This window comes from Aphis gossypii, chromosome 3 (assembly GCF_020184175.1).
Source record: "Aphis gossypii isolate Hap1 chromosome 3, ASM2018417v2, whole genome shotgun sequence".
NCBI lineage: Eukaryota > Metazoa > Arthropoda > Insecta > Hemiptera > Aphididae > Aphis > Aphis gossypii.
The window spans coordinates 28227601-28253984 of NC_065532.1; the positions used below are offsets into that span (position 1 = coordinate 28227601).

The 26384-nt window shown below is 28.8% G+C and overlaps 2 protein-coding genes across 11 annotated transcripts in view; one reads left to right on the top strand and one right to left on the bottom strand.

Moving 5' to 3' along the window:
• Positions 1-258: 258 nt before the first annotated feature.
• LOC114122986 (facilitated trehalose transporter Tret1-like) lies at positions 259-9311 on the top strand. Of its 5 annotated transcripts, none has more exons than XM_027985816.2 (4): positions 259-478; positions 4187-4318; positions 6673-6763; positions 7697-9311. In XM_027985816.2, the coding sequence occupies exons 3-4, from the start codon at positions 6718-6720 to the stop codon at positions 9037-9039; spliced, it is 1389 nt and encodes a 462-aa protein (XP_027841617.2). In that variant the 5' UTR covers positions 259-478; positions 4187-4318; positions 6673-6717; the 3' UTR covers positions 9040-9311. The 5 variants fall into 5 exon arrangements, with proteins under 5 accessions (XP_027841617.2, XP_050060851.1, XP_027841618.2 ...); XM_050204894.1 differs by lacking the exon at positions 259-478 and adding an exon at positions 3414-3500; XM_027985817.2 differs by lacking the exon at positions 259-478 and adding an exon at positions 3715-3811.
• A 2469-nt stretch (positions 9312-11780) lies between these two features.
• The window catches only part of LOC114122985 (ras-specific guanine nucleotide-releasing factor 2-like), a 50362-nt gene continuing 35758 nt past the window's right edge, over positions 11781-26384 (bottom strand). For 3 of the 6 annotated variants that reach the window (XM_027985810.2, XM_027985812.2, XM_027985809.2), the window contains exons 9-26: positions 24567-24913; positions 24340-24482; positions 24064-24281; positions 23824-23970; positions 23555-23760; positions 23371-23486; positions 23207-23290; positions 22955-23146; positions 22663-22900; positions 22407-22611; positions 22189-22343; positions 21958-21978; positions 20867-21059; positions 20625-20804; positions 19726-19823; positions 16618-16900; positions 15995-16192; positions 11781-15459 (exon numbers count right to left, since the gene is read on the bottom strand). In XM_027985810.2, coding sequence (XP_027841611.2) covers positions 15247-15459; positions 15995-16192; positions 16618-16900; positions 19726-19823; positions 20625-20804; positions 20867-21059; positions 21958-21978; positions 22189-22343; positions 22407-22611; positions 22663-22900; positions 22955-23146; positions 23207-23290; positions 23371-23486; positions 23555-23760; positions 23824-23970; positions 24064-24281; positions 24340-24482; positions 24567-24913 — 3237 coding nt within the window. In that variant the 3' untranslated portion in view covers positions 11781-15246. Of the gene's footprint in view, positions 15460-15994; positions 16193-16617; positions 16901-16928; positions 17700-19725; positions 19824-20624; positions 20805-20866; positions 21060-21957; positions 21979-22188; positions 22344-22406; positions 22612-22662; positions 22901-22954; positions 23147-23206; positions 23291-23370; positions 23487-23554; positions 23761-23823; positions 23971-24063; positions 24282-24339; positions 24483-24566; positions 24914-26384 lie in introns of those variants that run through there. The other 3 variants (XM_027985811.2, XM_027985813.2, XM_027985814.2) reach the window with 3 other exon arrangements.

Here is a 26384-nt window from a genome sequence, read left to right on the forward strand (position 1 = left end):
CGTAGTATCACCGTTGATTGTACTCTATTGTCCCGACCCATTACGAATATAATATGCTAATACACTAACAATAATATTAATTAATTTTAATAGATAATAACGATGTTGTCCGACGGCAATCACCGGTCATTATTGCAAACAGCGTAACATTCGTAATCAACCACAACGATGTAAGCATATAACATAATAATACTGTTCATGATAATTGTATTTGGTCCCGTGCTACATAACATTATATTTTATAGTCTTTTTATAGCGCGACTGAATATTGTACGTAATATAGCTAGCTGTTATTTGTTTATGTTTTATATAAGTATATTATTGTGTATAGCTTTTTTTGGTTTTTACATTTTTCATTAATAGATCGAAATTAGGTATGTCTCAGTTTTGGTGCAGGAAAGGTTCGACGACAGTACACAACGGTTTCGTAACACAGGAACCGAGATTGAAGATACGTTGGATTTTATAGTTAGATTTTGTAAGTTATTGTAACGATAAATAATTAAAACAAATTTCTAAATTTTATAAAGGTTTTCGGTTTTTCTTAGTTATTATAACTATACGTGTTTTATTAATACTTGACGACGCGTTTTTAAAAAGAGCACACTAGCTTGTATAATTTTTCACGTGTGTAATAAACTTAAAAGTAGGTATAGACTATTATAGTCAAATTTAAAACCGCAACCTTATTTTAATCATTCTCATTAAATAGTTGACATTAAGGTTTTATAATCCGTTATAAAAACTAAAGAATTACATTTACTGTGTTTTGTCAGAAGCCTTTTTTATTTTTAAGAAATGTATTTTATGTATTAATAATTATAGTTTATGATTGAAAAATCTAAAAGAATTACCTGATAAAGTAATAAATTATAACTTTATTAAAAAAAAGCTTCTGATAAAATATAGAAGTATTATTCTTTATTGTAATGATATACCTATACTTACATCTATTATAGGTATTATAGGTATTTCAATTTTAATAATGTAATCAAAATGAGTGAAATACAGATTTATTTTACTGTATTATTGAACTAATGTAGGTATTAGACAAAAAATGTTAATGGATATCTCATAGTCTATGAATTATCTTATGACAATAATATAATATACATAATAATACAATCATTCCCATCTTTATTTTGTCCTACACATTTCACAAATAATTATTTAAGTTTATAATATTTATAACATACTTAAGATTAGGTAAATTTAAAGATTCTGTAATTAAAGTATAAACGATATTTATGTTATAAAATATAAATATAAACACCTATAGATAAAAGTTTCAACATCAGTCAAATTTTTCATTTATGTCTAAGATACAGGTGACATGGAAATTCAACTTACCAAAATTCTGATTGTTATATTATAACAGGAGTGGCCAAACCATGGCTTGCATCTTATCGTAACATTTTTACAACTCATCTACACAAAAAAAACAAATCCCCTTTCTCAGTATTTTTTTATTAAAAATTAATTTAAAAGACAGAATTTATATTTTTTAATGTACTTACTAAATTTCATGAAATAAATAAACTTAGTAATTTTAAGTGTTCTGAATTCTAAGTAGCCATTAATTAAACTATTAAATGTTCTTATTCTTATTTAACTATAAGTAAATGAACATGAAGTTGTAAAAGAATGACGTAGATACAACTATATCCATAACTCCTTAGTATATTAAGCTATTTAAATTATTAATTAGATAATAATTTTATCTAAATGACTGTATCCACATTTTACAGAAACATATTTTTTTTTATATATAAGGTCTCTTGGTTTTTATCGTTTTGGAGTCTTATTAACATTGCATTAAAATATAATAAAGTATAATAAGTTTTGAGTGTAGGTACTAATCCCATATTTTTTTTTGCATATAGATTGTTAGGTATTTATCTACATCTATGTTGTTAAAGATAATAAATCATTACTTGTTGGTCAGTCTGTATTTTTCGAAATTATATATTTATATACCTAGAAAATATCAAATTGTTATTAATTACATAGGTATTAAAAAACCTAAAATATTTTTAAAATCATATCGTTATTATAAATTAACTGTGAAATTTTGCATTTCAATGTCATTTTAAAAGCATTTGTATGGCTCCAAAAGGTAATTACACATAACTAAAATTTATTTTAAAATCAATACATTCATCGCATAACTCAGAAACTAAGAGAATTCAGAATTAATGTTCTCAAAAGTTTGCAGCAATGATTACTATCATAGCAATATTTTTTTTTAACAATCAATTCATTTTGTATTCTGCATCTCATATTTTTATATCTTTCTGTCCGATAATCTATCATTGAAACACTTAAATTAACTTGATTGAATACAATGAAATGTGGGTATTTTTCTTGTTTATCCAAATAATTTTTTTTCTAAATGTACTAATATAATATAATATCATGTATTAAATAATAAACATATTTTTATGTTATGAGCCTAATTATTTTAAGTTTTTATTATTACTAAAAATATCAGAATTAGGGATATACGACATTTTTACAAAAATTACACAATTATTGTGTAATAAAAATTGTTCATAATCGTAAATAATATCTATCTCGTCTAAAATATGATCTTCATTTTTTGTTTTAGCTAAGTTTGCAAAATTTAACTGCAAGCTTGATGTTTTTTTTTATGTACAATACATCGGTAGTTGTAATAGTATCTATTTTATGGTGTCTTAATTCTGTATGTAATAACTTTGAAGGCCTTTCACATAATAATGTCTTAGTGACTGTTTTTCTTTTTAAAGTGTTACTAATTTCTTGCCTATTAAGTATACTTGATCACGTATATTATTTACTATAGTCTGGTTCAGGTCTGGTTTGCATTATATCTTATCATTGCACAAAAGAGTATATTATCTTAATGTTTAGATATAATCGTATCAAATATCAAATATAACTAAAGTCATAAATTACGACTTTCAAATTACAAACTTATTTTGAAACATGATGTTTCAAAATGTTTGGAACCACTTATATAATATGTATTACCTGGTAATACAATCTATAAATAGGTAACTAGTACTAGACCCTTTTCGTTTACCATAACATTTAGGGTAACATTTAGGTCTGGAGACAATTCGTATAAAACTTATTGAACTTTTTGACTTCTGGAAGCAACTTGTGTATAAAATTAAATATAAGTGATATTCATACTTAGCACTTAGATAGTTAGATTAGATTGTAGTCTGGACTCTGTACCTTGTTTATATAAAATCAACGATGTAATACCTATATTTCAGCACTGAGTACCTAGATACTATATATGTATTGAAATTATAGTTAGTTTTTTTTTTAGTTAAAATGAACTTTTCTTTAGATTTTTCTATTCTAGAAATTATACATTATTAAATTATTTATTCTTTAGAAACGCTTGTATTTTCAAAATCGTATTAATGTTTAAGTCGATAAAGAAAATAAGAAGTTGCGGCGCCCTCATCGCATCACACATGATTCATGACACATTTTTACAATCTCAAGTGCGTTTATATTTTATTGATTAAATAATGAGTATTATTTTAATTATTATTTGAAGAGATCGATTGTGTACGAAATATATTATAATTATTTCAAACCATATTATAGTGAGTAGGTATATATTATACTAGGTAATATTATATTACAACTGATATCAAAATAATAATAATAATAATAATGATAATAAATATTTTCTAGTAGGTGTGTTAAAAAGATGTCTACTACGTTAATGCATTATTAGCTTAATAATTATTATTGTTGACTCGGCGCCTCGCCGGTATCTACGTACTCGTGTATATTTTACTGCATGGCGGTAATAAAATTATTGTTTTATTCTTTTAGCTGAATACAATGTTTATAAATTATTATTTTATTATATTTTGTATGTTTTGAAAATCAAAAATTATTTAGTGTTTAAGTAATCAAAATATTAGCTGTACGAATAAAACTAAGAGTAAATACGACTATTATAGGTATATACGAGTATAATATGTAGAGGCGTTCAGGAAAAATATTATGTATTAAGTGAACAAATTATTATGTTATAATTTTAATTTTTTGTTCGTATATGAACTAAAAGAATTTTATTGCAATATATATGTGTTTGATTATTCATATAATTTCGTTATAAATTAAGCATCTCTATAATATATTCCGTGGCACTTGATATAAGTTTGAATTTTAATAGGTGAATTATATCAGCAAGTTTAAATAATAATAATTATTATTGTTTAAACACCGATTTTCATTCTACGAACATACAAAATATTCAAGCTATTCATAAAGAAAAGCCAGTTTGGATTATGATTACAAAAAATAAGTGAGTACCTAACAAGTATATATTTTTTGAAGATGCACAATTAAGCCCTAATTGGCCTGGCTTATTTTTTTAAATTTTAATAGTTTAAAGAGGACTGGAAATGGTGATTTTTTGTAGTTGACATTAGTTCAATGAACAACATATACGTGTAGCATAAGAATTTAAATATTTTTTCATTACAATGTACCAATTAATTTAGTTAAGTGATAAATTTGATTTTTTTTTTTGAGATGCCTAAAAAATTTGGAAACTGATGTCCTAAAAATCATATGAAAAAAGTACTAATTAAAAGATTACCATGCTTTAATAGGTATTTAGCGAGAAGTTATACTTTACTACAATTTATATCTGTTTTAAAAATTCTATCACTTCACTAAATCAATTGGTGAGTTGGAATGAAAATACTTCTAAATTACTATATTGCGAGCATGTTAATCAAACACATTAAAACACCATTTCTAATCCCCTCAAGCTTTTAAGCCCTAGTACCTTCTTTTCGGAGTTTGTAAATTGCTTCCCCCCAAAAAGATCATAGTTATACACTATATAAATTGCGGCTCGTGTACTTTTAAAACATACGCAAATTGCGTCCCGAGTATAATGTACGTAAATTACGGCTTGGAATATTCCGATTTCCGGTCGGCTGTACAATTTAAAGATAAGTATTAATATTATCATTAATAAATATTGATCGTGCGGTGTGTTGCACAGTTAAAACGTGTACCTAAGTGTTTTTTTAAATTAAATGATAATAATATTTGTATAGATAGTTTTAAAGATCACAAACTTCGGAACCAATAATAAACCAATAGAAACTTACAATAATTTAAATAGAAAAGCCTTAGAAGTAATTTACGTATGAATAAAAAATATTTTGGTAGGCATAAACAAAAATATGCCCAGGCCATATATACGTATGTATAAAATATAGGTATACGGGCTGCATTGCTGCAATTTGCAAAAAAAATTTAAAATGGGACGCAATTTACAGCGACCAAAAGAAACCAAAAAGGAACAAAAGAAGGCTTTTGTACGCTAAATATTTTTAAACTAAATATTTTTTATTTGAACGCATTTAAAATATATTAAACACATATTGTCATTAAAATATATAAATCTCAAAGAGCAATAGAATTAATACTATTTGTTTTTCAAAAATAAAAATATTTTCGAGGGGAAATCATTACGAACTTGTTATCAATTAATAATTAACCTAATCATTTGCATACTGCTGTAGCAGTGTAGCTACCGTGTCTATTATATATATAGATTAATAGATTTAGATACTACCTACTACCTGCAATGTTGTAAAATGTTAATGAATTACTTGAAAAAGTTTTTAAATACAAATTTAGAAACTGGCTTCAAAAAAAAATATTTATGTTTCGATACAAACATTTTAAAATAATATTTAAATAATTTTCAAATACGTTATCGATGATAAAGAAATATTATATAAGACCAAAGTATTAATTGTAAGTTATGAATCAATCAAAAATCCATAAACATTTACCACGATATGCAAACTGTGTATAGGTAACGATTTATTATTTATATAACATATTTACATTATTACCTAAATTAAAATGATAGATAAAAAAAATTATAAAAGGATACTTATTGCGCATACCTATCATAATTTCAACGACTAGATCACTGAATATTATGATAGGTACTGATACATATTCGTTAGATTGTAATGATAAATCATTGTAGGTACACGATGAAAGACGATTCTGAGCGGATGTGTAATCTATTAGTCTACATAATGATAAGGATATTTTTATTATGATTATTGTTTTTTTTTATTGCCATAAAAAATTTATTTTATAATAAGTTGAATTAACTTTTGTTAAAAATAAATAAACCACATATGTTATATATTATGTGGCCATGATATACTTTAATAATATTTTTTGATTTAATATTACTAGCTCTCATAAATTTGTCTAAGAGAAGTAATTCATTCATATTCGACATTACACCTATGTATGAAAATGGAATTTATAAACGCGTTTTTGATTTTTTTTAAAAATTAAATCATCATTATTAAATGCACGATTTTCTATAGACACATATCACATGCTTAATGTGCAATTTTTGACATTAAATTGGTCTACATTTTATTATATAAATTATACTAATTATGGTTTATATTAAACGTAAAAACGAGGAAAATATTTTTATAATTACCTATACTAAATTTTAAGCCGATTAAACTAAATCCTAATGCATAATAATTATTATGTTGTTGAATATCGTGTGTAGCCTAGGTAGCCATAAACTCTACAACACAATGATTTATTGCACATGACTAATATCATTATTTTTTTTTTACGATTATTTGTTTATAGATAAGATCATATTTTTAATACAGATTAACAGAAAAATTAAGAAAAATGTTCAATACGGGAGTGTATAGACAAATTTATGTCACCGTAGTCGGTAAGTTTTTGTTATAAATCCCATTAGATTATTTGTATAATACAATAATACGTATTATCCGATATGTACCGTATTTGCATAGTAATCTACATAATAATCTTTTGTAATTTTATTACGTTTTATGATTCTTAGTAGGTGATCTTTTTTTTTTTTTTGTTACGCAAAATATGTAAAATAATTGATTTCATTTGTAAAAAGTAGTAAAATCACTAAAATGGATTGGAAAAACTCATTTACTAGAGTACTCTTAGCATGTGTTACATAATATATAATAAATTATTATGTCATCCTCTTTCACCACATTTGCCTCTTAAAAAATATTTAAAAACGAACATTACTACAAATTTGAGTAGCATATAACTGAACTAAGCAATACAGCGGAGCGTCGATTATCCCTACTACGATATTTTTGAAAAAAATACATTTTAATTTTTAATTTTCTATTTTTAAATTCTAGGTTTAAATTAATTTATTATGTTCTGTACTTTTAACAATACATATTATAAATTTATTTTATCATATATTATAATTTACAATTACACGTTGTATACTACAGTGCATTAGTTTTATTTTTAATTATTATATTAAACATTTTAATTCACGTTCATTGTATATTTTTTATCATTGATTATTCGCACCTCTCCGATATTAATCGATATTAATCCAGTACCGATATTAATTGGATAATCGGCGCTCCTATAAATTATCATGTGCGATCGAACGTTTTCAACACGAGAACACAGGGTGATTTTATCTTTAACCGGGCTTTATCACGAGTTGATAAATTCAAGGAAAGTTGAAATAATTAAATTTTCGTAATATTTTATACATTACTATTTCTATACATAATATATAATAACGCTATGCGATGCGATAATAATATATTGTATAGTACTATATTATGATAACCATGACGATGTGACATTCCCGCAGCGACGTTGTCGATATTCATCAGCGGCATGTGGCTGGGGTGGCCGAGCTCGGTGGTGGAGAAGTTTGTCAAGCACGAGACGGACTTCAACGCGACCATGGACGAGCTGTCGTGGATCGTGTCCACCATGGACTTGGGCAACGTGATCAGCCCGCTGATAGCCGGCAATCTGATGGACATGTTCGGCAGGAAGCCCAGCACCGCGATGCTCGGGCCGCTGTTCATGATCACGTGGGCGCTGACGCTGTGGGTGCCCACCGCCTGGGCTCTGTACCTGGCCCGAGCGATGGCCGGCATGGGCAAGGGCATGTCGTACACGGTGGTGCCCGTATACCTGGGCGAGATAGCGTCGCCCGCGATACGCGGGGCCCTGGGGAGCGTGTTCTGCTTTCAGCTGCACTTCGGCTTCCTGGTGGAGGCTATCGTCGGGCCGCTGGTGTCGTACCGCACGTTGAACACCATGTCCGCCGTCGTGCCGGTCTTGTTCTTCGCCGCCGTCGTCTGGCTGCCCGAGTCGCCGTACTATTTGCTGAAGCGCGAACGCCGGCCCGAGGCGGCCGTGTGCCTGCAGTGGTTCCGGGGCGGTGGCGACGTGGACCACGAACTGGATCTGATGTCGGAGAACGTGCGCCAGGAGATGGAAAACCGGGCCACATTTCGGGAGCTGTTCAGCAGCCCAAAGGACATGCGGGCGCTGGCCATCGTGGTGGCCGCGTGCGCCACGCAGCGAGCGGGCGGCATCAGCTGCATAATGGCCTACTCGGCGCTTATATTGCCGGACAATGCGCCGCTGTTGAACAAACACCAGTCGGTCATGCTGTTCGCCATCATGCTGGTAGTGGTCAACTCCGTGGCTGTCGTACTGGTGGACAGGGTGGGCCGGAAACCGCTGTTGTTCATCTCCGAAGTGGGTATGGGCGTGGTCACGCTCATGTTCGCCCTGTTCTTTTACTTTTGCCAAACTGACGGTGGAGGCTGGTTCGGGTGGCTACCGTACCTTTGCCACCTGTCGTTTGCCTGCTTGTTCGCGGCCGGCGTGGGGTTCGTACCGGTGGTGTACCTCGGCGAGATGTTTCCGGTTAACATCCGGTCGCACTGCTCGGCCATCGCTTCTATCACGTTGGCGTTCTGCTCGTTCGTCACCAATAAGATTTTCCTGTTCGTGTCCAATCACTACGGGTTCTATGTCATGTTCTTGCTTTTCACCGTCGTTAATTTCTCCGGTGCGTTTTACACGTACATGTACGCCATCGAGACGAAGGGCAAGACGTTCCAAGAGATCCAAGAACAGCTGCAGGACATCGTCAGCCCCCGCCGAGAGAAGTCCGAACATGATGATATTTAAAAATGTACAATTTTATAATTACGGATAGACAATTACTCGAAGTACGCCACGACGGGAATTTCCAACACCTCAAGAGAACGTGTAAACATTCAAGAGAATTGTATCGAAACCGAAAACCTAACCGAGTTTACGCGTCAAAAAGCTATTTAACTGGTGTATTTCATTTAAATGTTCAATTTTTTTTTTACTAAATTATCATTTAGAAAGAATTTATTCTGCATAAGTGTAAAATAATATTATATATGTATAATAGAAATTAGATTTAAATTGCAGGGTGTATGAACATATATATATATTTTAGAATGTTCTATCAGTTGTTGAGTAATGAGTTGTATATATCGGTAAGGGTGACCGGATATAGTTGTAACAGTTTTTATGAAATGATTTTTTTCTGCGACATTTTTTAAACAAATTCAAATTTGTTTTTAAAAATATGTGAGTATTAAACCTTAATTTCCATAGACTGTTAAGCAGGGCTGGCCTTAGGTTTTTCAGCACCCTAAGAAATTTTAACATTTCCGTATACTAGATAATATAATAATTAAATCCATTTTGTTCATTCAAATTTTGCCACCCTATGTGGCTGTCTATTTTTCTAACATATTAGGCCGGTCCTGCTATTAAGTAAACATGAATATTGAAAAAAAATATTACAAATGTATCCTATATAGAAACAATATTGTAGCAGCGTCGGAGGAAAATGTAACACATATTTTTTGATTTTTGTAATGTTAACAAAATAGTAGGTATGTATACCTACTATAAAATAAAATATAACTTTGATAAACAGTACATAACAAATAGATACATAATTTTTAAATAAAGTAAAATATAATATTAGTAAACAGATTATGACAAATAATTACATACCTATTATTATCATTTGTCATCGACCTCACAATTATTACAGATATAATTAGCAGTTGAGATAGTTGAGTTAGTTTGTGTACAAGCTTTATATAACCATAATTACATTTTCACCAATAACATTGAATCGAAGAATCTTCATTTTTACTATTTAAATATATACAATTCTGTGCAAATCATACAAAAAGTGTCTTTGATTCCACATTATTTTCGTTAACAGTAGTTTTTGAATTTGATTTTTGCTTGTTACATTTTTATTTTGTTTCTTTTTTTTTGCTTCTATAAAGTATTGTGTCAAAACTGTAATAAAAATTTAAATTAATATTTTTCCAATAATTTTAATAATAAAATTTTGATCAAAAATATAATATTACATTTATACTTTGTAGATTGGATATCCATTCAATAATTTGTTTAATACTTATGTATATGAAAAATATTTATTAATTAGAGGGTTTTCACTAAAACTACTTAAAACTAAACGAACTTTATTATATATAAAAAACAAAAATCAAACAGATGAAACAAATAGTACTTGAGAAAAAAGAGTAAGTATAAGATATTTTATTTACTTGGTAGGCATCTCTTATCAAAAACTTAAAACACATTTAATTTCTTTTCGATTATTATTATTATACAGAAAACTTACCGTTATATTTATTTGCGATTTTTGTATGGGTTAATGGAAAACTAAAAAAATAACAATAAATTATACCTAGTCTTCTTATTCTAAACAAAATTACTCTTGGTATTTTCTAAAAATATTAACTGTATTAACGGAGACATGGTTAAAGATTTTATGATAAATTTTTAAATTATTAAAATATGTATCTGAAATCATACAGATATATTTATGTAAAAAGTACATGAATCAAGAAACGTGAATGTCTCTAATAAGAAAAAAAAATTATACTAAAGAACTCTTCATTTTTGGTTTATTTTTTTGAAAACTTTTGGAAATGCCTCCTTTAATTATAATATAATTATAGATATCAAATATGTTATGGTACTTATTGATACGACTTGCGACGATAGACAATATCATATTATAAAATCGTGTACGAGTTAATGTGGTCATTTCCGTGATGACGGCGTATCACATTACATAGGAATACTGTCTAATGTATAGCTGAATACCCATATACAATATACATTATACATTATACACTAAATACTATGTATATTAAATATAATATAAAAACACGCTCTTGGTTCTCAAGACAATCTCTTCAAAATGTGTATGTTTTTCTACTGTTACACTTTATTAGCTGGATTTTCTTTAAACTATTTTTTCCGCATCACCCGAGACATTTCACACTAATACAGATTCACTTTAATCTGTCATTTCTCTCCCAATGTTTTCAAATTTCGACTTTCTCATCTCATAATAAAAATCAAATTCTTTTTATTCAACCTTAATGAAATAATTGGTCTCGATGTACTTTTTATTGGTATCCGGCTATTCAGGAATATAATATATTATATTAATGCGCTTTCAAACAATTTTTATAAAATCCGTTGCATTTTCCTGGTGTCCCTGCCACCGAATATCGAAATCCCCTGATTACATTTTAACCTTAACTTCGGGATATATATAAAAGTACAAGATCCGGGGAGGGGGGATCTTGGTGGTCTTACAGCCTAATTCTCTCTAGAAAAGTAGAAAATGTATGAGCTTATTTTACCATTTTCGATTTGACCAATTACCTAATTCAGCTCATTGTTAATATAAACGTAATAGCAAGTAGAGTGAAGAATAAGACCGTCGACCTATTGATGATCTTCAGAAGTGGACAGCAGTCGGTGAAAAAAATGTTTAGTATTACACTAAATAACTGATAAGTGCGGTTATGTGGAAAAAAAAACATGTAAAATAATGTATATAGTTCATTAAATTTAATAACAACCGAAATACCTTATTGAACAATGACATAAACTCTTTGTCGTAATATTTACGAAGAAATCGATACAACAATAATTATAATATAATATATATATATAATTAACAACATATAATAATATTATATACTAAGATTTATAGAACAAAAATAAACCAAATGGGTGCATTTAATCATATTTAAATGGAACACAAAAAGGAAAAACACGATAGAGACTTACAACGAATCGATATTGTTATTATTATTATCATTATTACGTTACTATACAAATATTATATTACTGGTATCACGCATAATAAACAATTGAACATTTAATAAACGCGTCGATTTTCTCACGTGAAAACCTTCACTTGCGCCTATAAGTATTTATAATATTATATAATAATAATATTTATGGAATTAGAAGTTTTTTGAAAAATCACAACATTAAAAAAGCATTTTGGCACATATTTGAAAGTCTATTTTGACTGCAGACACTTACAAATTGGTGGTCTCTCGTACACACACACACACACACACACACACAGTCACATACACACTAACTCTTCAAGTTAGAGCATGAAAAAAATATTTGATATCACAGTATCAATAATAAATAAAATTTGTGATAGTGACTAAGTAAAAACAAAATTTCCACTCACAAATTATCAATATTATTATATTATCGTTCGATTTGTACGGCGGTACAATTGCACAAAAACATAAAAACCTAATCTTTTCAGTGATCAAAACACCTCATTCATTGGCATGCATCCATATTTTTAAGTTTCCAGTTTTGTTTAATTTAAGTCCATTAATCTATAATAAGAACAATAATGATAATAATAATAATAATCATAATAATAATAATAATAATGAAATATTATAATATAATACAATTTAAGCCTTTAAAACAGAGATCAAACTCCACCGACGATATGTTAGTGTAAGAAAATTCGTTAAACATATTTTTTCTTGAAACATATTATTATAATATAATATATAGGTAACAATGATTTTATATATAATTATTTTTTAAAACCACGTAATCTAATAAATCAGTACATATATTATGTTTGTAGGTATATCGTACCGCGTCTATAGGTGATTGTCATTTATGAGAAAAATAAATATTTATTATATTATAATGTAATATTATACATTTTTTTTTATGGCGTTTGAACGTGTTATACATAGTTTAAACTTAATATTATTGTTACACCTATAGTACAGAAAATAAATATTTAAATAACAAAATAAGAAAAAAATTACATCAATAAACTAATGAATTTACATTAAAATCACTGAATCAAGTACATTTATATTATAGTTAAAATACAATAATATAATGTAATAAAAACTTGGTATATGTACATTACATACATATTTTAATAAATAAAATACATTATATATGTATATATAATGTAATGGCGAGAGATAGTATATAGAAAAAGAAGAGCAAATATGAAAAAAACTCGTATCACACAAATAAATTGTCATATATTTATTTCATTAGTTACGTATAGTTAATGAGAAAAATTTGGCAATTTGGGAAAAATTGGAACATCTTATGTCTTATAATGCTGCTTATGGTTAGAAAAAAAAAATGTTTTTCGTTTCATCATCATTAATCTTTTTTCTATACTATTACGTGTTCATTGCGAAAATCGATATCCACAATAACCATTAAAAATGCGTGCATTTACCGTCAAATGACTGCATAAACGAAGAAAATAATAATCGAACGCATCTCCTTATAAATTAATTAATAATCATTTTTTTAAGTGACGAATCTCAAAACAAAATATATATTATATATCTTCAACGATACAACACATACCACGTAGGTATAGATAACAAAATTTATAAATTGAAAATACACACACAAAATCTGTCATTTTATCAAAATAAATCTGAAGGTGTAGGCGGCGATTTGGGTGAGAAACTTTTCTTTTTACTAATTGTCTGAGCAAAAACCGCGAGAAAGACAGCGTTTATTTCGATTCGTGTGTATTATGACTGTTCATAAAAATCTATAAGTATTACCGTACTGACGTTTTTTGTATGGTTTCCCCCTACCGCCTACCAGTAGCATACCAATGGATTGACGAGGAACAAAGTATATTAATCAAAGTCGAATAGGAATACGGAAACGATGGGTAGCACACTATATTTTATTACATTAAATACCTATGAAAATTGCTCTACTGTCTAATAATATTATATTATGATTGTTCGGTACGATAATTTTTTTACTTTTGTTTTTTCGTCTGGCCAGCATTTTGTTTTTAATGTCATCAACGGGGCGAGACGGATAAGGATAATATTTATAAAATTAATCTTGACAATCGTTTATCATCGTATATTATACCTTATAATCGTATAGCTGTAACAACTTTTTGTATTTATTTATTTTCATCATAACGATGATTATTCCCACAGGGCGAACAGTACAGATAATAGAATAACAGAATACATAGTGGAAAATAATATATAGTAAAAATAACTTGGTAATAAAATGATTGTGTAAATGAAATAGTAACAAGTAACAAAACAACGCTTATTCGTTTGTACGTGTTGTTTCTTTTGTTTTTTTTTTACATTCGAGATTCGAATCGCACAATGTACAATGAATAGCTACGCTCGAAAGCCATATCTAGAATATTATATATATAAAAAAGAAAAAGATCCTACGATTCTGGTAAAAATGCCAATGTGGCACAATAATATTGTTAGCATACAACATATAACGACCTATATAGGTATCGTCGCTATTGAAGTGCCAGTCGTTTTTCCCAAAGTCTGGAAGACAAAATTACTAAAAAAATTCGAAGAAAAAAAACCGCTTAAGACGGAAAAAATTGTTTTGGTATGATACAACGATAATGATCATCGTTAAATATACGCAAAGTGTACTACACTCGATTATGTTACGCAATAAAAATTAAAGTAGCTGATAGCGTTGGCGTAATAGTGCCAGCGGGGCCAAGCGGAAATGTATAATAGGTACTTACTACCTACCTATCTACTCTTAGTGCACGTAAACTGAGCGGGACGGCTCGCCGGAAGGACGTTAATATATAATAGCGTATTCGCTGATAATTTGCTCGCCATTGGCAACGTTATTAATAATAATACTCCTTCCGGACGAGAGGTGCAGCGGCGACGGCGGCGGGGTGGTAAGAAAATAGTTGTGACCGTGATAGGCTGATGGGAAACGATTGTCATTGGAAACGAGAAAATAAATTCTCTCTCTATCTCTGCAGCACTATCATCGGTTCAACTTATCCCAGCTAATACAGTGACATGTAGTAATGTTATCGAAGACAATTATTGTAATTTATTATTATTATTATATTTAATAGTCGCTATTGCTCGCCGCCGTCGCCCACAGATAGGTGTCAGTCGCATCGATCGTTCACTTAAAGCACGTGCTCTGATTCCTCTTGGCGCTAAATCGTCGTCATTGGCTGCTGCTGCCGTGATGCGGCGAGTTCGACAGCGTCGTAATGCTGAGCCGAGATGGACGGGGTTCGATCTCCAGTGACCTGGTGTACAGCTCGTCCTCGTTCATCAGTAACGACGTATCCAGTAGGTAGTTGGCCACCCTAGGGTGGAAGTCGATCTTGTACGGGGTTTGCTGAAACCGGCGGATTTCCTGTACCACGTGCGCGATCTGAACGAAAGAATTAACTAATTTAATAATTTAAAATTAATGATCGAGGAATAGTGTGAAGAGATACCTATTTAGTTGTACACGTTTATAACCATGCTCTACATTCATACACGTGTGCAGTAGTTGCTGACTTTGGAAAGATGTAGTGTAGGAATGAGAAAATTGTATACATACGTATACAGATCGGCTAAAACTACTTACACTATTACAATATGTTTTGGAAAGTGATTTTAATTAATTGTAATTTTTAAATTCAATAAAAGCATTCGGCCTAATAGTATTATATAAATATAATACTTATATATTATATTATTATATTTGAAAAAATACGGTTCTTAAACTGTGTTCCACCGCTTGGGGTTCCGCGTGAGTTCTATCGGTGGTTCCGGATTGAACACATAACGTGAGATTTTTTGTAAAAAAAAAAAAAGGGAATTTGAAAAAACGTTAGGGGCTCGTGGTTTTGTATAGAATATATATTCTTAATAACTGACACAATCAAATAAATTGTATGTTTTTAATAAATTATACTCACCATACGTAATTTTGAAAAGTTTAATAGACCGTCGTCGGCCAAACTAGGCGTCCCTTCTTCTAAAAACGATAGATCACTTAGGTACATCCCCAAGTATGGAATACATGGTGGATCGCATCTGTGCAGAGCTTCACGAAGGTTTCTGAATCTTCCATCAGATGAGACGATTATCTGGAGTTTTTGTACTGACAGTTTTGTCTAAAAATAAAACAAGCTATACAGAACAAATAATCTCAAAACCTCATTTAAAAGTTATAACTAAATTAATTCGATAAAATATTTATTTTATTTTATTTTTAAACAATAAAAGTTATTTAATGGGCAAAAACTAAAATCATAAAATCTAAGATATAAATAAAAGGTCAAGATAGATATCAAAAAGTAAACAAATTTGTTGAACTGGCGGTAGGTTATGTATAATAGGTAGCAATTATATGAATCATATTAGATTACATATTCGCACAATTTATTGTATGATATGTGAATATTATTATTTTATATCTCGTTGAAGTTAAAATAATTATTAACAGTTTTAGAATGTATAACTGTTGTTTGAAGTAAAATACTCAAATCATTTACATATAATATATTTATACATCAATTTTATAATCGTATCAACTCACAGCTTTCGAAACTTTCTCCCACGTTTTCTTTAATCTGAACACCGAACTATTAGTAAAAGCCGAACATATTTGAAGGACTCCGTTAAAATTATGCAAACATCTGGATATGTCAGCTACTGCGGCCCACTTTTCTATTGTTATCACTCTTGCAGCCACATTGTTCTTACGCATTATTTCCGAAGCGACCAGCTGTGACAATTCGTTGAATCTCTTGGTCATTAGAATAATGTGAGGTGCTTTGATATTTTTGTCATCCTTCATCCAAGCACGTCCGAAAAATTCCCTTAGAAAATATTAGTTTTATAAATATTTAAAAATAGTTTTATTTTAGTTATACAAGAGCAAATAAAAAAGATAATGTATAGCGAAAACAATAGGACAACATAATATTTAATGTACCTATTTTATAGTTCTATAAATTCAAAGCTTGTTTTTTTTCTAAAATAACTGAAAAATAGGTACTAATAAAACAAATTAAATATATTTTAACAAATGATTACGTTTGTTTCATTTTAAGTATTGCTAATGATCAAATTCTGTAGTAATATTATTGTTGTAGGTAGTAGGTACATATATATAATAATTTCTAACAATAATTTTTTTAATGTCTTTGATTGCTGACCAAAAATGATTAAAAATTTTCCTTAAAAAACATGTCACATTATTATTAAAATCTACTGAAGTTAAATACACATGGAGTCTAATAATTACGATTTGTCAGATTGTGTGAATAAACATAAATACATTTAAAATATATGTGAAATTCATTAATGCGTCATATTTCATAATAATATTATGTAACGGAATGTCTCAAATGATCACTACTACTACTACTACTATTATTATTATTGGTGAAGATATGTTATTGCTATTATAATATGTTGCTTAAAGTCAGATAGCAATACTCCGGCGATGTGTATGTAGACCTTTGACTGTTCAATCTGCGTTGTTTTAATAATTATTGTATGAATGATTTTTGTTTTTATATATTCGTTGTATGACTAAAGTATCAGATGGTCTTGAGAATGGCAGGATACTGGTCCTGTAATCACTTTGGTACGGGACATAACTGATCGATAACACTAAACGAAAGTTAAAAAATAATAAAATATACTTTAAAATAAACTAACAAACAAAAAAAAAAAATAATGTTATGTTGCTGCATCAAATAAAATACACACATAATTATTATTTATTATTATTTATTTGTACTTTAAATATGTAGATGGTATACAAAATTCTTTTACGATTTTCACTCAGTTTTATGCAAACGTGATACTGGCTGACATACAATGAAACCTAAATATATGTCATATATATTATATAGACATTTTTATCTTTATTATAAGAACTTGGACAAAAATTTGATATTATATATATTGACTATTGAGTATTAAATATACTCGTACATAATGTTAATAATATTATGACCTCAAACTGATATAACATTATGCAGCGTACTGATTACAATAGCAGATATAATTTACACATATTATAATAAGTAAGACATATACCCTATACATCCGTATTTACACTTTTCGTCTTTCGATAATAATAAACGATTGATAACATTAACCGTGATTATAATAAGCGGCCGAGTGCCGATCACTGTTTTGTCAAATATAATAATATGTATATGTATATTCTATATCAATATATGACATCAGATTTGAATCAGTTAAAAATAATATTTGTTGTTATTCATCATACAAATGGCATAAAAGTGTACTTTGGTTATGGAGTAATTAAATTTTTTATGTCTGATTTTTATGATGTTATTATTTTCCATTGATTGATTAGTGGTGGAGTTAAAGATTGTTGCTAGAAATATATTTTTGAATATAAATATAGTAAAAAAAAAGTTTATTCTACTCTAGACCTTTCAAAATGTGCAAATGATTAGCATTATAGATTATTGTATAGGATACAAACATATTAGAAATAATGCAAACAATAGTTCTAAAAAGAAAAGAATAAAAAATTATTAGTGCAAAAAAAAAATAAAAAAATAAAAATAAATATTAATATTTTTATTTCAACTATTTGAAAATACAAATAATCATAATTCAAATTTATGTTTTAAGAACTGATAATTATTATTCTGATATTATTATGTAATTATTTGTAAGTAGAGTTTTTATTTGTAAAACATAATAATATTAAATAAATACACTTTTTGTGATGGAATAAAGAATAACTACATATATTAAATTTATTATGGTACATGCGACGTACTGCATACAGTGTATTTGTATCTAAAATTTTAATCCATTAATTTTTATGCTTTTATTTTTTGGCCATTGATGATTCTTATCAAGTACAATAACTTTTACTCGATTTATTTGTAATCAAAACAATTTAAATTATAGTTTGTAAAATTATAATTATGTAAAATATAATTCCACCTATATAATAGGACTGTGAATATTCAAATAAAGTAAAATACAAAACATATGACATAGTAAATATTACAAGTAAATAGTTATGTGAGGATATCGGAAAAATAATTTGTTCTCTTTGTAGTCTCTGTCAGTTATATTATAAGTAACTTATTTCTGTCAAAAACATAGCAAATCCATTTTTCGTACATTTTTTTATTATAATAGCCAAATGCCTAAAGATAGAGATATCGTAATAATAATGACATATCAAATTAATTACTAAGATTTTAATCTATTACTATACGTGACTATATATTTTGGATTTTTAACATTAATTAAAACATTGAAGATACTATTGAGTCTCGTAATTATTTTGTTGTTAAAAATTAATTTAATCAATTAATAAAAATTCAAAGAGTTATAATTATTAGGTATAAGGTTATAGCTGTTTAAAACTAAATTTAAATATTGTAAATGTTGATGTTTGATAATCATATTGACAATTGTTAATTGATATTGAAGACTATATATTGAGTATCAGAAATATACTTTTATAATACATTTTTCAACAAGTCATTCATATGAAATTTAAATAGTTTAACTACAGAAAGTGGAATGCGTCAAATGGTTTTATAAATAAGTAATGATTAATGATTAATGAGTATCTATTTAAAAGATAAAGACAACAAATATTTCGTTGGAATTATCATAGTAAGATTGTACTCACTGGCTTTGGATTCTTATAAATATTTGATGATCAATATAAGTCATTTGTTCAGCAATTTCTAATGCAGACAATGTGTCAATATTTTCAGAACTAGGAATCTGAAAATTCAATTACAGTCAATGAATGTATAATAATATTATTAAGTAATTTATACTTAAAATGTTATTAAATTAGTTTATGTTTTTGTATAATAATTTTTATATAGGTAAACAATATCTAATCTGTTATTAAATAATTGATTTTATGATAAAGTTTATTAAATTGAGTACCTATAGCTAATAAAAAATTATCAATATTTTTTATAATATAAAATTAAATACAGTAATATACTAAATACTAATAATAATATGTATACGTAGTCACTGTATAATAGAGAATATTAATAAAAAAATAAAAATAATAAATAAGCCATGATTAATATATTGTTAACCGTTATATATACTATATATTATATAATATCAGGGATGGCCAACTCAAAGTTACTAGAGGGCAAATTTTTAGAAAATTAAAATCTAACGGACCAGAGTATAAAAGCAAATAAAAAGGTCATTTAAAAAATACGTTTTAATTAGATTTATTTTGTTTATAATTTAAATTAACAGTGAATATAAAAAAGGTTATTAAAAACAATAAAATTAAATATAAATAATACGTAATTTGAAGATGGAGCACGGGTCAGATAAAAAACTCTGGGGCCGCCAGTTACTTATGCGTGGTATATATTATACGAGTATAAAATTGATTAAATTATTTACAATTATATTTTATTTTACAAAAAAATAATGGTATTTTTCGTACAGATGTATGGGTCGTTGAGTTATAAATGATTCAGTATTAAAATTATTATGGTAATTGCTTTAGTAAATAATTTAAAAAAATGAAATCAATTATTAATATACCTGAGACGGAGTCAACAGTAAGTTTAGATCAACAGTCGGTTTTCTTGTTTCATCCATTGTGAGTAATCTAAGTAATTGACCAGCTATTTTGTGCTCAGCTGGTAAAAGATTAGGACTGAAGAGTATATCTTCCAAAAAGTCTATAGTCATGTTCTTAAGGCGTAATTCATTTTCAAAGTCCTAAAAATTATGTTAATTTTATTAGTAAACTAATCTTAGTGTTTAAAATTGTTATATGGTACTTGTGGGTGTTTTGATATCCAATGTTTTAAGACATTTAACACCCTCATCGTAGCTGCTGTGGACATTACAGACTCTTTTCTTTTTCGTTCTACTGAACAACATCTTTGATCATGCAATGGAGAGAGTTCTCGAGGATTACTTGAAGCTGACGTTGCAATAGCAAACGCTGCAGCAGCAGTAGACGTGCTGCTCCTTTGAATAAAAGAACACATGTGTGTTATTGTCACTTTTAGTATAGTAAAACTATACTTGTTCGTCTAGAAACACTTGTGTTGAGCTTTTAATTAATACTGAATCGAAAATGTTAATGTTTATAGGCGCTGAAGAACTTTATTTTGATCGGATTATTGATTTAAGAAAAATAAAACAAAATAATAATAATAAAAAGAAGAGTATATACTGATTGAAATGTGCATATGTCTCGATTGCGAGGCAAAGGGAATAGAATCGATTCAATATGATACTTGAATGAATAACACGTGCACGGAAACATTCCCAGGAGTCGCAGGTGTTCTCTATTTTTTCAGCAACAAATTCAAACTATTTATACGGCAATAATATTGTTTACATTCTTTAAAAGTTAAACTCTACTTTCTATTAATCTGGATTGGATGGCTTTATATTGGCCATTACACAGCAGAAGGATGAGCAGTTATAACTAAATGGTTCTGGTGGCTGTGAGACCAATTGGGATAACTAAGTATAGTATAGTATTAGCTTCAGAATTTTAAATATATTATCACTACTAGGATGTGTGGTCAAACATTTTAGCTAACTGCTAGTCAGAGTCCATGCATATATTATTTTCCTCCTTTAATCATTCTAAAATATCGGAAGACCCTTTATATACTATTTGGTTCATTATGTGCTAAAACCAAATGTTCTGTACAGTGTGGGAGAGTACTAAGTATTATAACAATATTAGCTTTTAAAGTTGTCAAAGAGCAGCAAAATAGTATAATATTTAGTCCGTAAGTGATAGGTTCATGCAGAAATATGAAATCAAAAATAAAACTGAATAAAAACCCCTTTAGCTATGCCGATTTTCAAATGTCAGACCTCTCACATTGTGCATATCCACAGCACTTACCAAAACTCCGGCCTTCCAGTTCTGAACACAAAAATAAAACAAAACACGTGTAAACATATGAGAACCGTCTTACAGCTGTGGGTTTGTATACATGTTTTGAGCGCAGGACCCATTTTATTTAGTCAATTTTCTATAGTTCCTAAGTGATAATTTGGTCCCACGCTTTTCAAAATAACAAACAACAAATAAACGACGATATGAGTTGAATTTCAACTCATATTTATGATTTACCTTCTTTTTGATTGTCTCGATGACGTTATTACAACACCAACTCGACTAGACAGTGGAGGGCTATCATGTTGCATGCTAGCTCTCTGTGATATGTTTCCACTGTAACAGCCATCAGCATCACCAGCGCATGCAAATGATTTTCTTCTAGAGAAATACTACAGAAATCCAAACTATTATGTTTAGTTTTGTTTTATAAATGTACCAGAAATAAGAAATACCTGTGCAATGCTAGAATTTGCTAGTGAAGCTGATCTCGACGAAGACGCACTATGCAAGTTACTGAGCCATCCGTTTTCATCAGTGCCGCCCATATCGTCCTCACAAAGTCCAACACTCTTTTTCCTTATATTCGGAGTACAATCGTGGTTGAACCAACTTCTTCTACGTGGTTGTGGGGTGGAAAAATGCTTTTCTGAATGGAATCTATAAAAATAATTGTTATACTTCTGTTTACTTCAAGTAAAATTAAATTACTTTTCTACGAGTTCTTTAGCTGCATCTGATATTATGGACCCAAATTTGATCGCATGTCCATGGTGAATAGGGAAACCTTTTGAAGGTGATTGTATTTTACGTTCTGGTGTAGATACTTTTGGAAAACTACTGATTTTATTGTCATTAATACTTTTCTCACAGTTAGAAGTCGCAGCTACTAAGGTTGAACTACTATTATTGCTACATGGAGATGTTGCAACTACTGTTGGTTGGTTATCTAAAAAAATGCAAACATTTAAAGAAAGAAAACTACACCATGCTTAATTCTAACCTCCAGTCAGAGTCTCATTACTAGATGATGAAGTTGCTTTAACCATAGAAGGAGGGGCTAAATGACAATTGTCACCTGTGTCTTCAATTAGTATGCTGACTTTTCGTCCTGGTGAAGGTTGCTGGTATAAACTAGTCGTTGAACTGTATTCTTCGGACATTTTTACTTTATTTTTTCTTTCTTCTTCTTCCACTATAACGCATCATTTAAATAAAATAATAGTAACAATAATAATTTTATTTGTTTTATTACATTTTCGAAAACTGTATTTTCTTCCTCGTGGACAATAATCTACACTGGAACTTCTATCTCGATCACTGACCTCTGATCCGTAACCTGTAAATTACAATAAAATATATGTTAAACACGTAAGTACCATAGAACGCTCCTGTGAGCGTTTTTAATAGAATGGATACCGGATACAGAACTGGCGGCACTATTCTTTCGGTTCGATGAAATAACACTGGGTCTTCTGTCTCTATCCCCTGTGGTGAGATGATGATTGTTGTGTAATTCACTTCGATCTAATGATCTAAAAGGGATAATAAAATAAAATACTTGATTCTCACTTAATAATTTAATTATATAATATTGATTTACGTGTTATTCATAGGTTGACCGATATTTTCATAAGCGTCAACTTCATTGTTATAAAACACCTTTTTTAACGCTTCCAAGATAGTAACTCCATCAGTAAAAACTCTATACGTAAGAAGAAATGTATTTAGAAAATCTATTGATAAAAATCTCAAATCCACGAGTCTAGATATAAGTTTTTCTTTTGTAGCATGGTGAATACGCGGAATCTAAATATAAAAGGCAATTTTGTATAAAAAAATTATTTTTCTTAAATTGAACATTTTACGCACCCTACAAGAATTATAGTATTTACTAAATTTTATATCCTTGTCATCTTTAAAAAGCTTTGGATCACGCATTGAATTCGGCATTGTCACAGAAGATGTATCTGACATTGAGTTTCGAAGCATCGCGTCAAATCTTAAGTTTTCAATACACTAATATTCATAGAATAAATAATAACATAAAATTGTAATTATTATTATTATTATTAGTATTTAATTACTAATCTTAAAGTTATCTGTACTTACTTGACTAATATCACTGACCCACGCGGTTTTTTCTTGTAAAGAAGGTGCATACAAATGAACCGCAATAGGCGTAGACGATTTGCAATCAACACAAAGTTGAAAATCATAATTTTGTGGTTTTGGACTTGGACTTGGACTTGGGCTAGATGAACATTTCAAGCCTTCACAATCGCTATTCTCAACATCACTCGAATGACTTGTTCCCGCTGAATCGTCAGCTTTTGAAAAAAAACTTTACTGTCATAAATATCTTTGATTGAAATATATTTCACATACCTTCGTTGTTTCCATCAGGAATTTCTAATTCTCCTGGATTATTATTATCGTCCTCTTTATCATTAGGGTCCTCTATTAAACGACAATCCGCTAAAGATATTTTTCCGACTTCGGGAGCCAAATGTAATTTTCCACTAGTTGTTCTAAAACAAATTAATATGTTCAAACATGTGTGCCTATTAATAATTTCACGCACCTATAACCTTAAGTATAAGCTATGAACTCACCTAGTTGTAATTATCATATGGTTTGTAAATAGAAAGCATTGTCTTATTGCTTCTTTTTCAGTTTTGAAATGAGGTATCCTGCTCTTTTTTCTAGCTATTGGCATTTGTACCAGAGTACCCTGTCTGACAAATATTTGATTGACGTCCAGTAGAATATCACAGCCTTCTATAATCATTCGTTCGATGGAAAGGTTTTTTCGTAAATTTTCAGTTTCGCTAACTTCGTCATGAATTTGTCTGCTCAAGTCTTCTAGTTTTTGACATGCTGTTTGCAAACTTTTTCTTTCCACGTGATCATGAGGTGTATGTGCTAATATCTCATGAAGAGTTATTATGTATCTAGGAATCTGTAAAGGAAAAAAAATCAAACGAATAATTTAAATAATTTATAATTTGTTGATACATTATTCCTACATACATTATGTATAATTGTTTATTCAGTGAACATGTAACGGGCAATGTACCTATAACATTTTTGCGTTTTCTACAACGCCTTGGCGGTATATAAAATGGCCTTTGTATATTGGTTAAAAATATGTATTTATACCATAATATTTAAATTATTAGAAAATATATTAATTTTTTAAATTCTTATATCACTAATCGCTTTATCATAGAAATTATAGTACACACTACACGAACCCACGATTGAGGACAATAAGGAAGGACGTTTAATATATTCGTAGGCACTGATTTGACGATGTCATTTTTCCTCTGTGTATGTCTAACTAATTAGGTTCTTGCAGTCAGTTCTTCATCACTAGTCGGTCAAGGTCGTCACGCGCCATCAACCGTCTGCCCAACACTTTATCTATTCTCGATCACCCAGGACCGGCTGTGGTAACGTGAATATAGATTACCGGTGATCATAATAGTTCAATTTTCGCGAATGCCATTGGTTCTCTTTCCTTCTTATTTTTAACCATCTATCCTGTCACAGCAGCTTTTAAGTATTTTTGCTTAATTTATACCTATTTGTTTATTTTTATGAAAATCAATTTTGTTATACTATGGTATTATGTATATTGTTATTCATATTACATGTACCTATATTATATTTTATTGTTTGAGTTTAAATGGGTTTTAACCAATAAACAACTTAGAAATTTATCTTGTTATACCTACTGTCAATAAGTTGCGAGTGTAGTATTACGACTTCTCGATTCTTATTGAAAGAGATAACTGTAATAGATGTATTGAACTAGAATTCAAGTTGTGTTTTTATATTAAAAAATAGTAGTATTTTTCGTATTCTATTGTATTATTAGTATATAATTAGTATAATAATATATACAATATATACATGATGCATATATGTATACCATATTATATTAACTTATATAACTCAAAATGTAATAACATTTTCCTGTAAATACCGTAAAATAGCAAAAATACCAATATGTTTTAAAATAAATAAAAAATGCTATTGCATATAATAAAATTGTTAATTATATAAAATACACAAAAATTCAAGTACCCACGAATAATGTTTTTAAATTATAACAAAATAATTACCTAACATATTGTTATTTATTTAAATAAATAATTTCATCCAAATTGAAACATTAAATGTCTTTAAAAATTGCCCGTATACATTTTTTAGATTTTATGGTTTCAGAATGAACTATTTATGGAAAATTTTGTATCAAATTTTCAAAACGTAGATATATATATATAAAAAAAATAAACAAATAAATAAATAAATTTAATTAAATTTTTTTTTTTATAAATATTTAAATACAAAATATTGTGTAATATTTTATAAATATTCGCGATTTTTTGAACTATTTATAAACAACTGATATTTTCGATTTTTCT

What these genes read in the sequence shown, in the direction of transcription:
- LOC114122986 (XM_027985816.2), top strand. Translation starts at nt 6,718, where the DNA reads ATGTTCAATACGGGAGTGTATAGACAAATTTATGTCACCGTAGTCG. An exon ending in AATTTATGTCACCGTAGTCG is followed by an intron (nt 6,764 to 7,696) that starts GTAAGTTTTTGT and finishes ACATTCCCGCAG; the next exon opens with CGACGTTGTCGATATTCATC.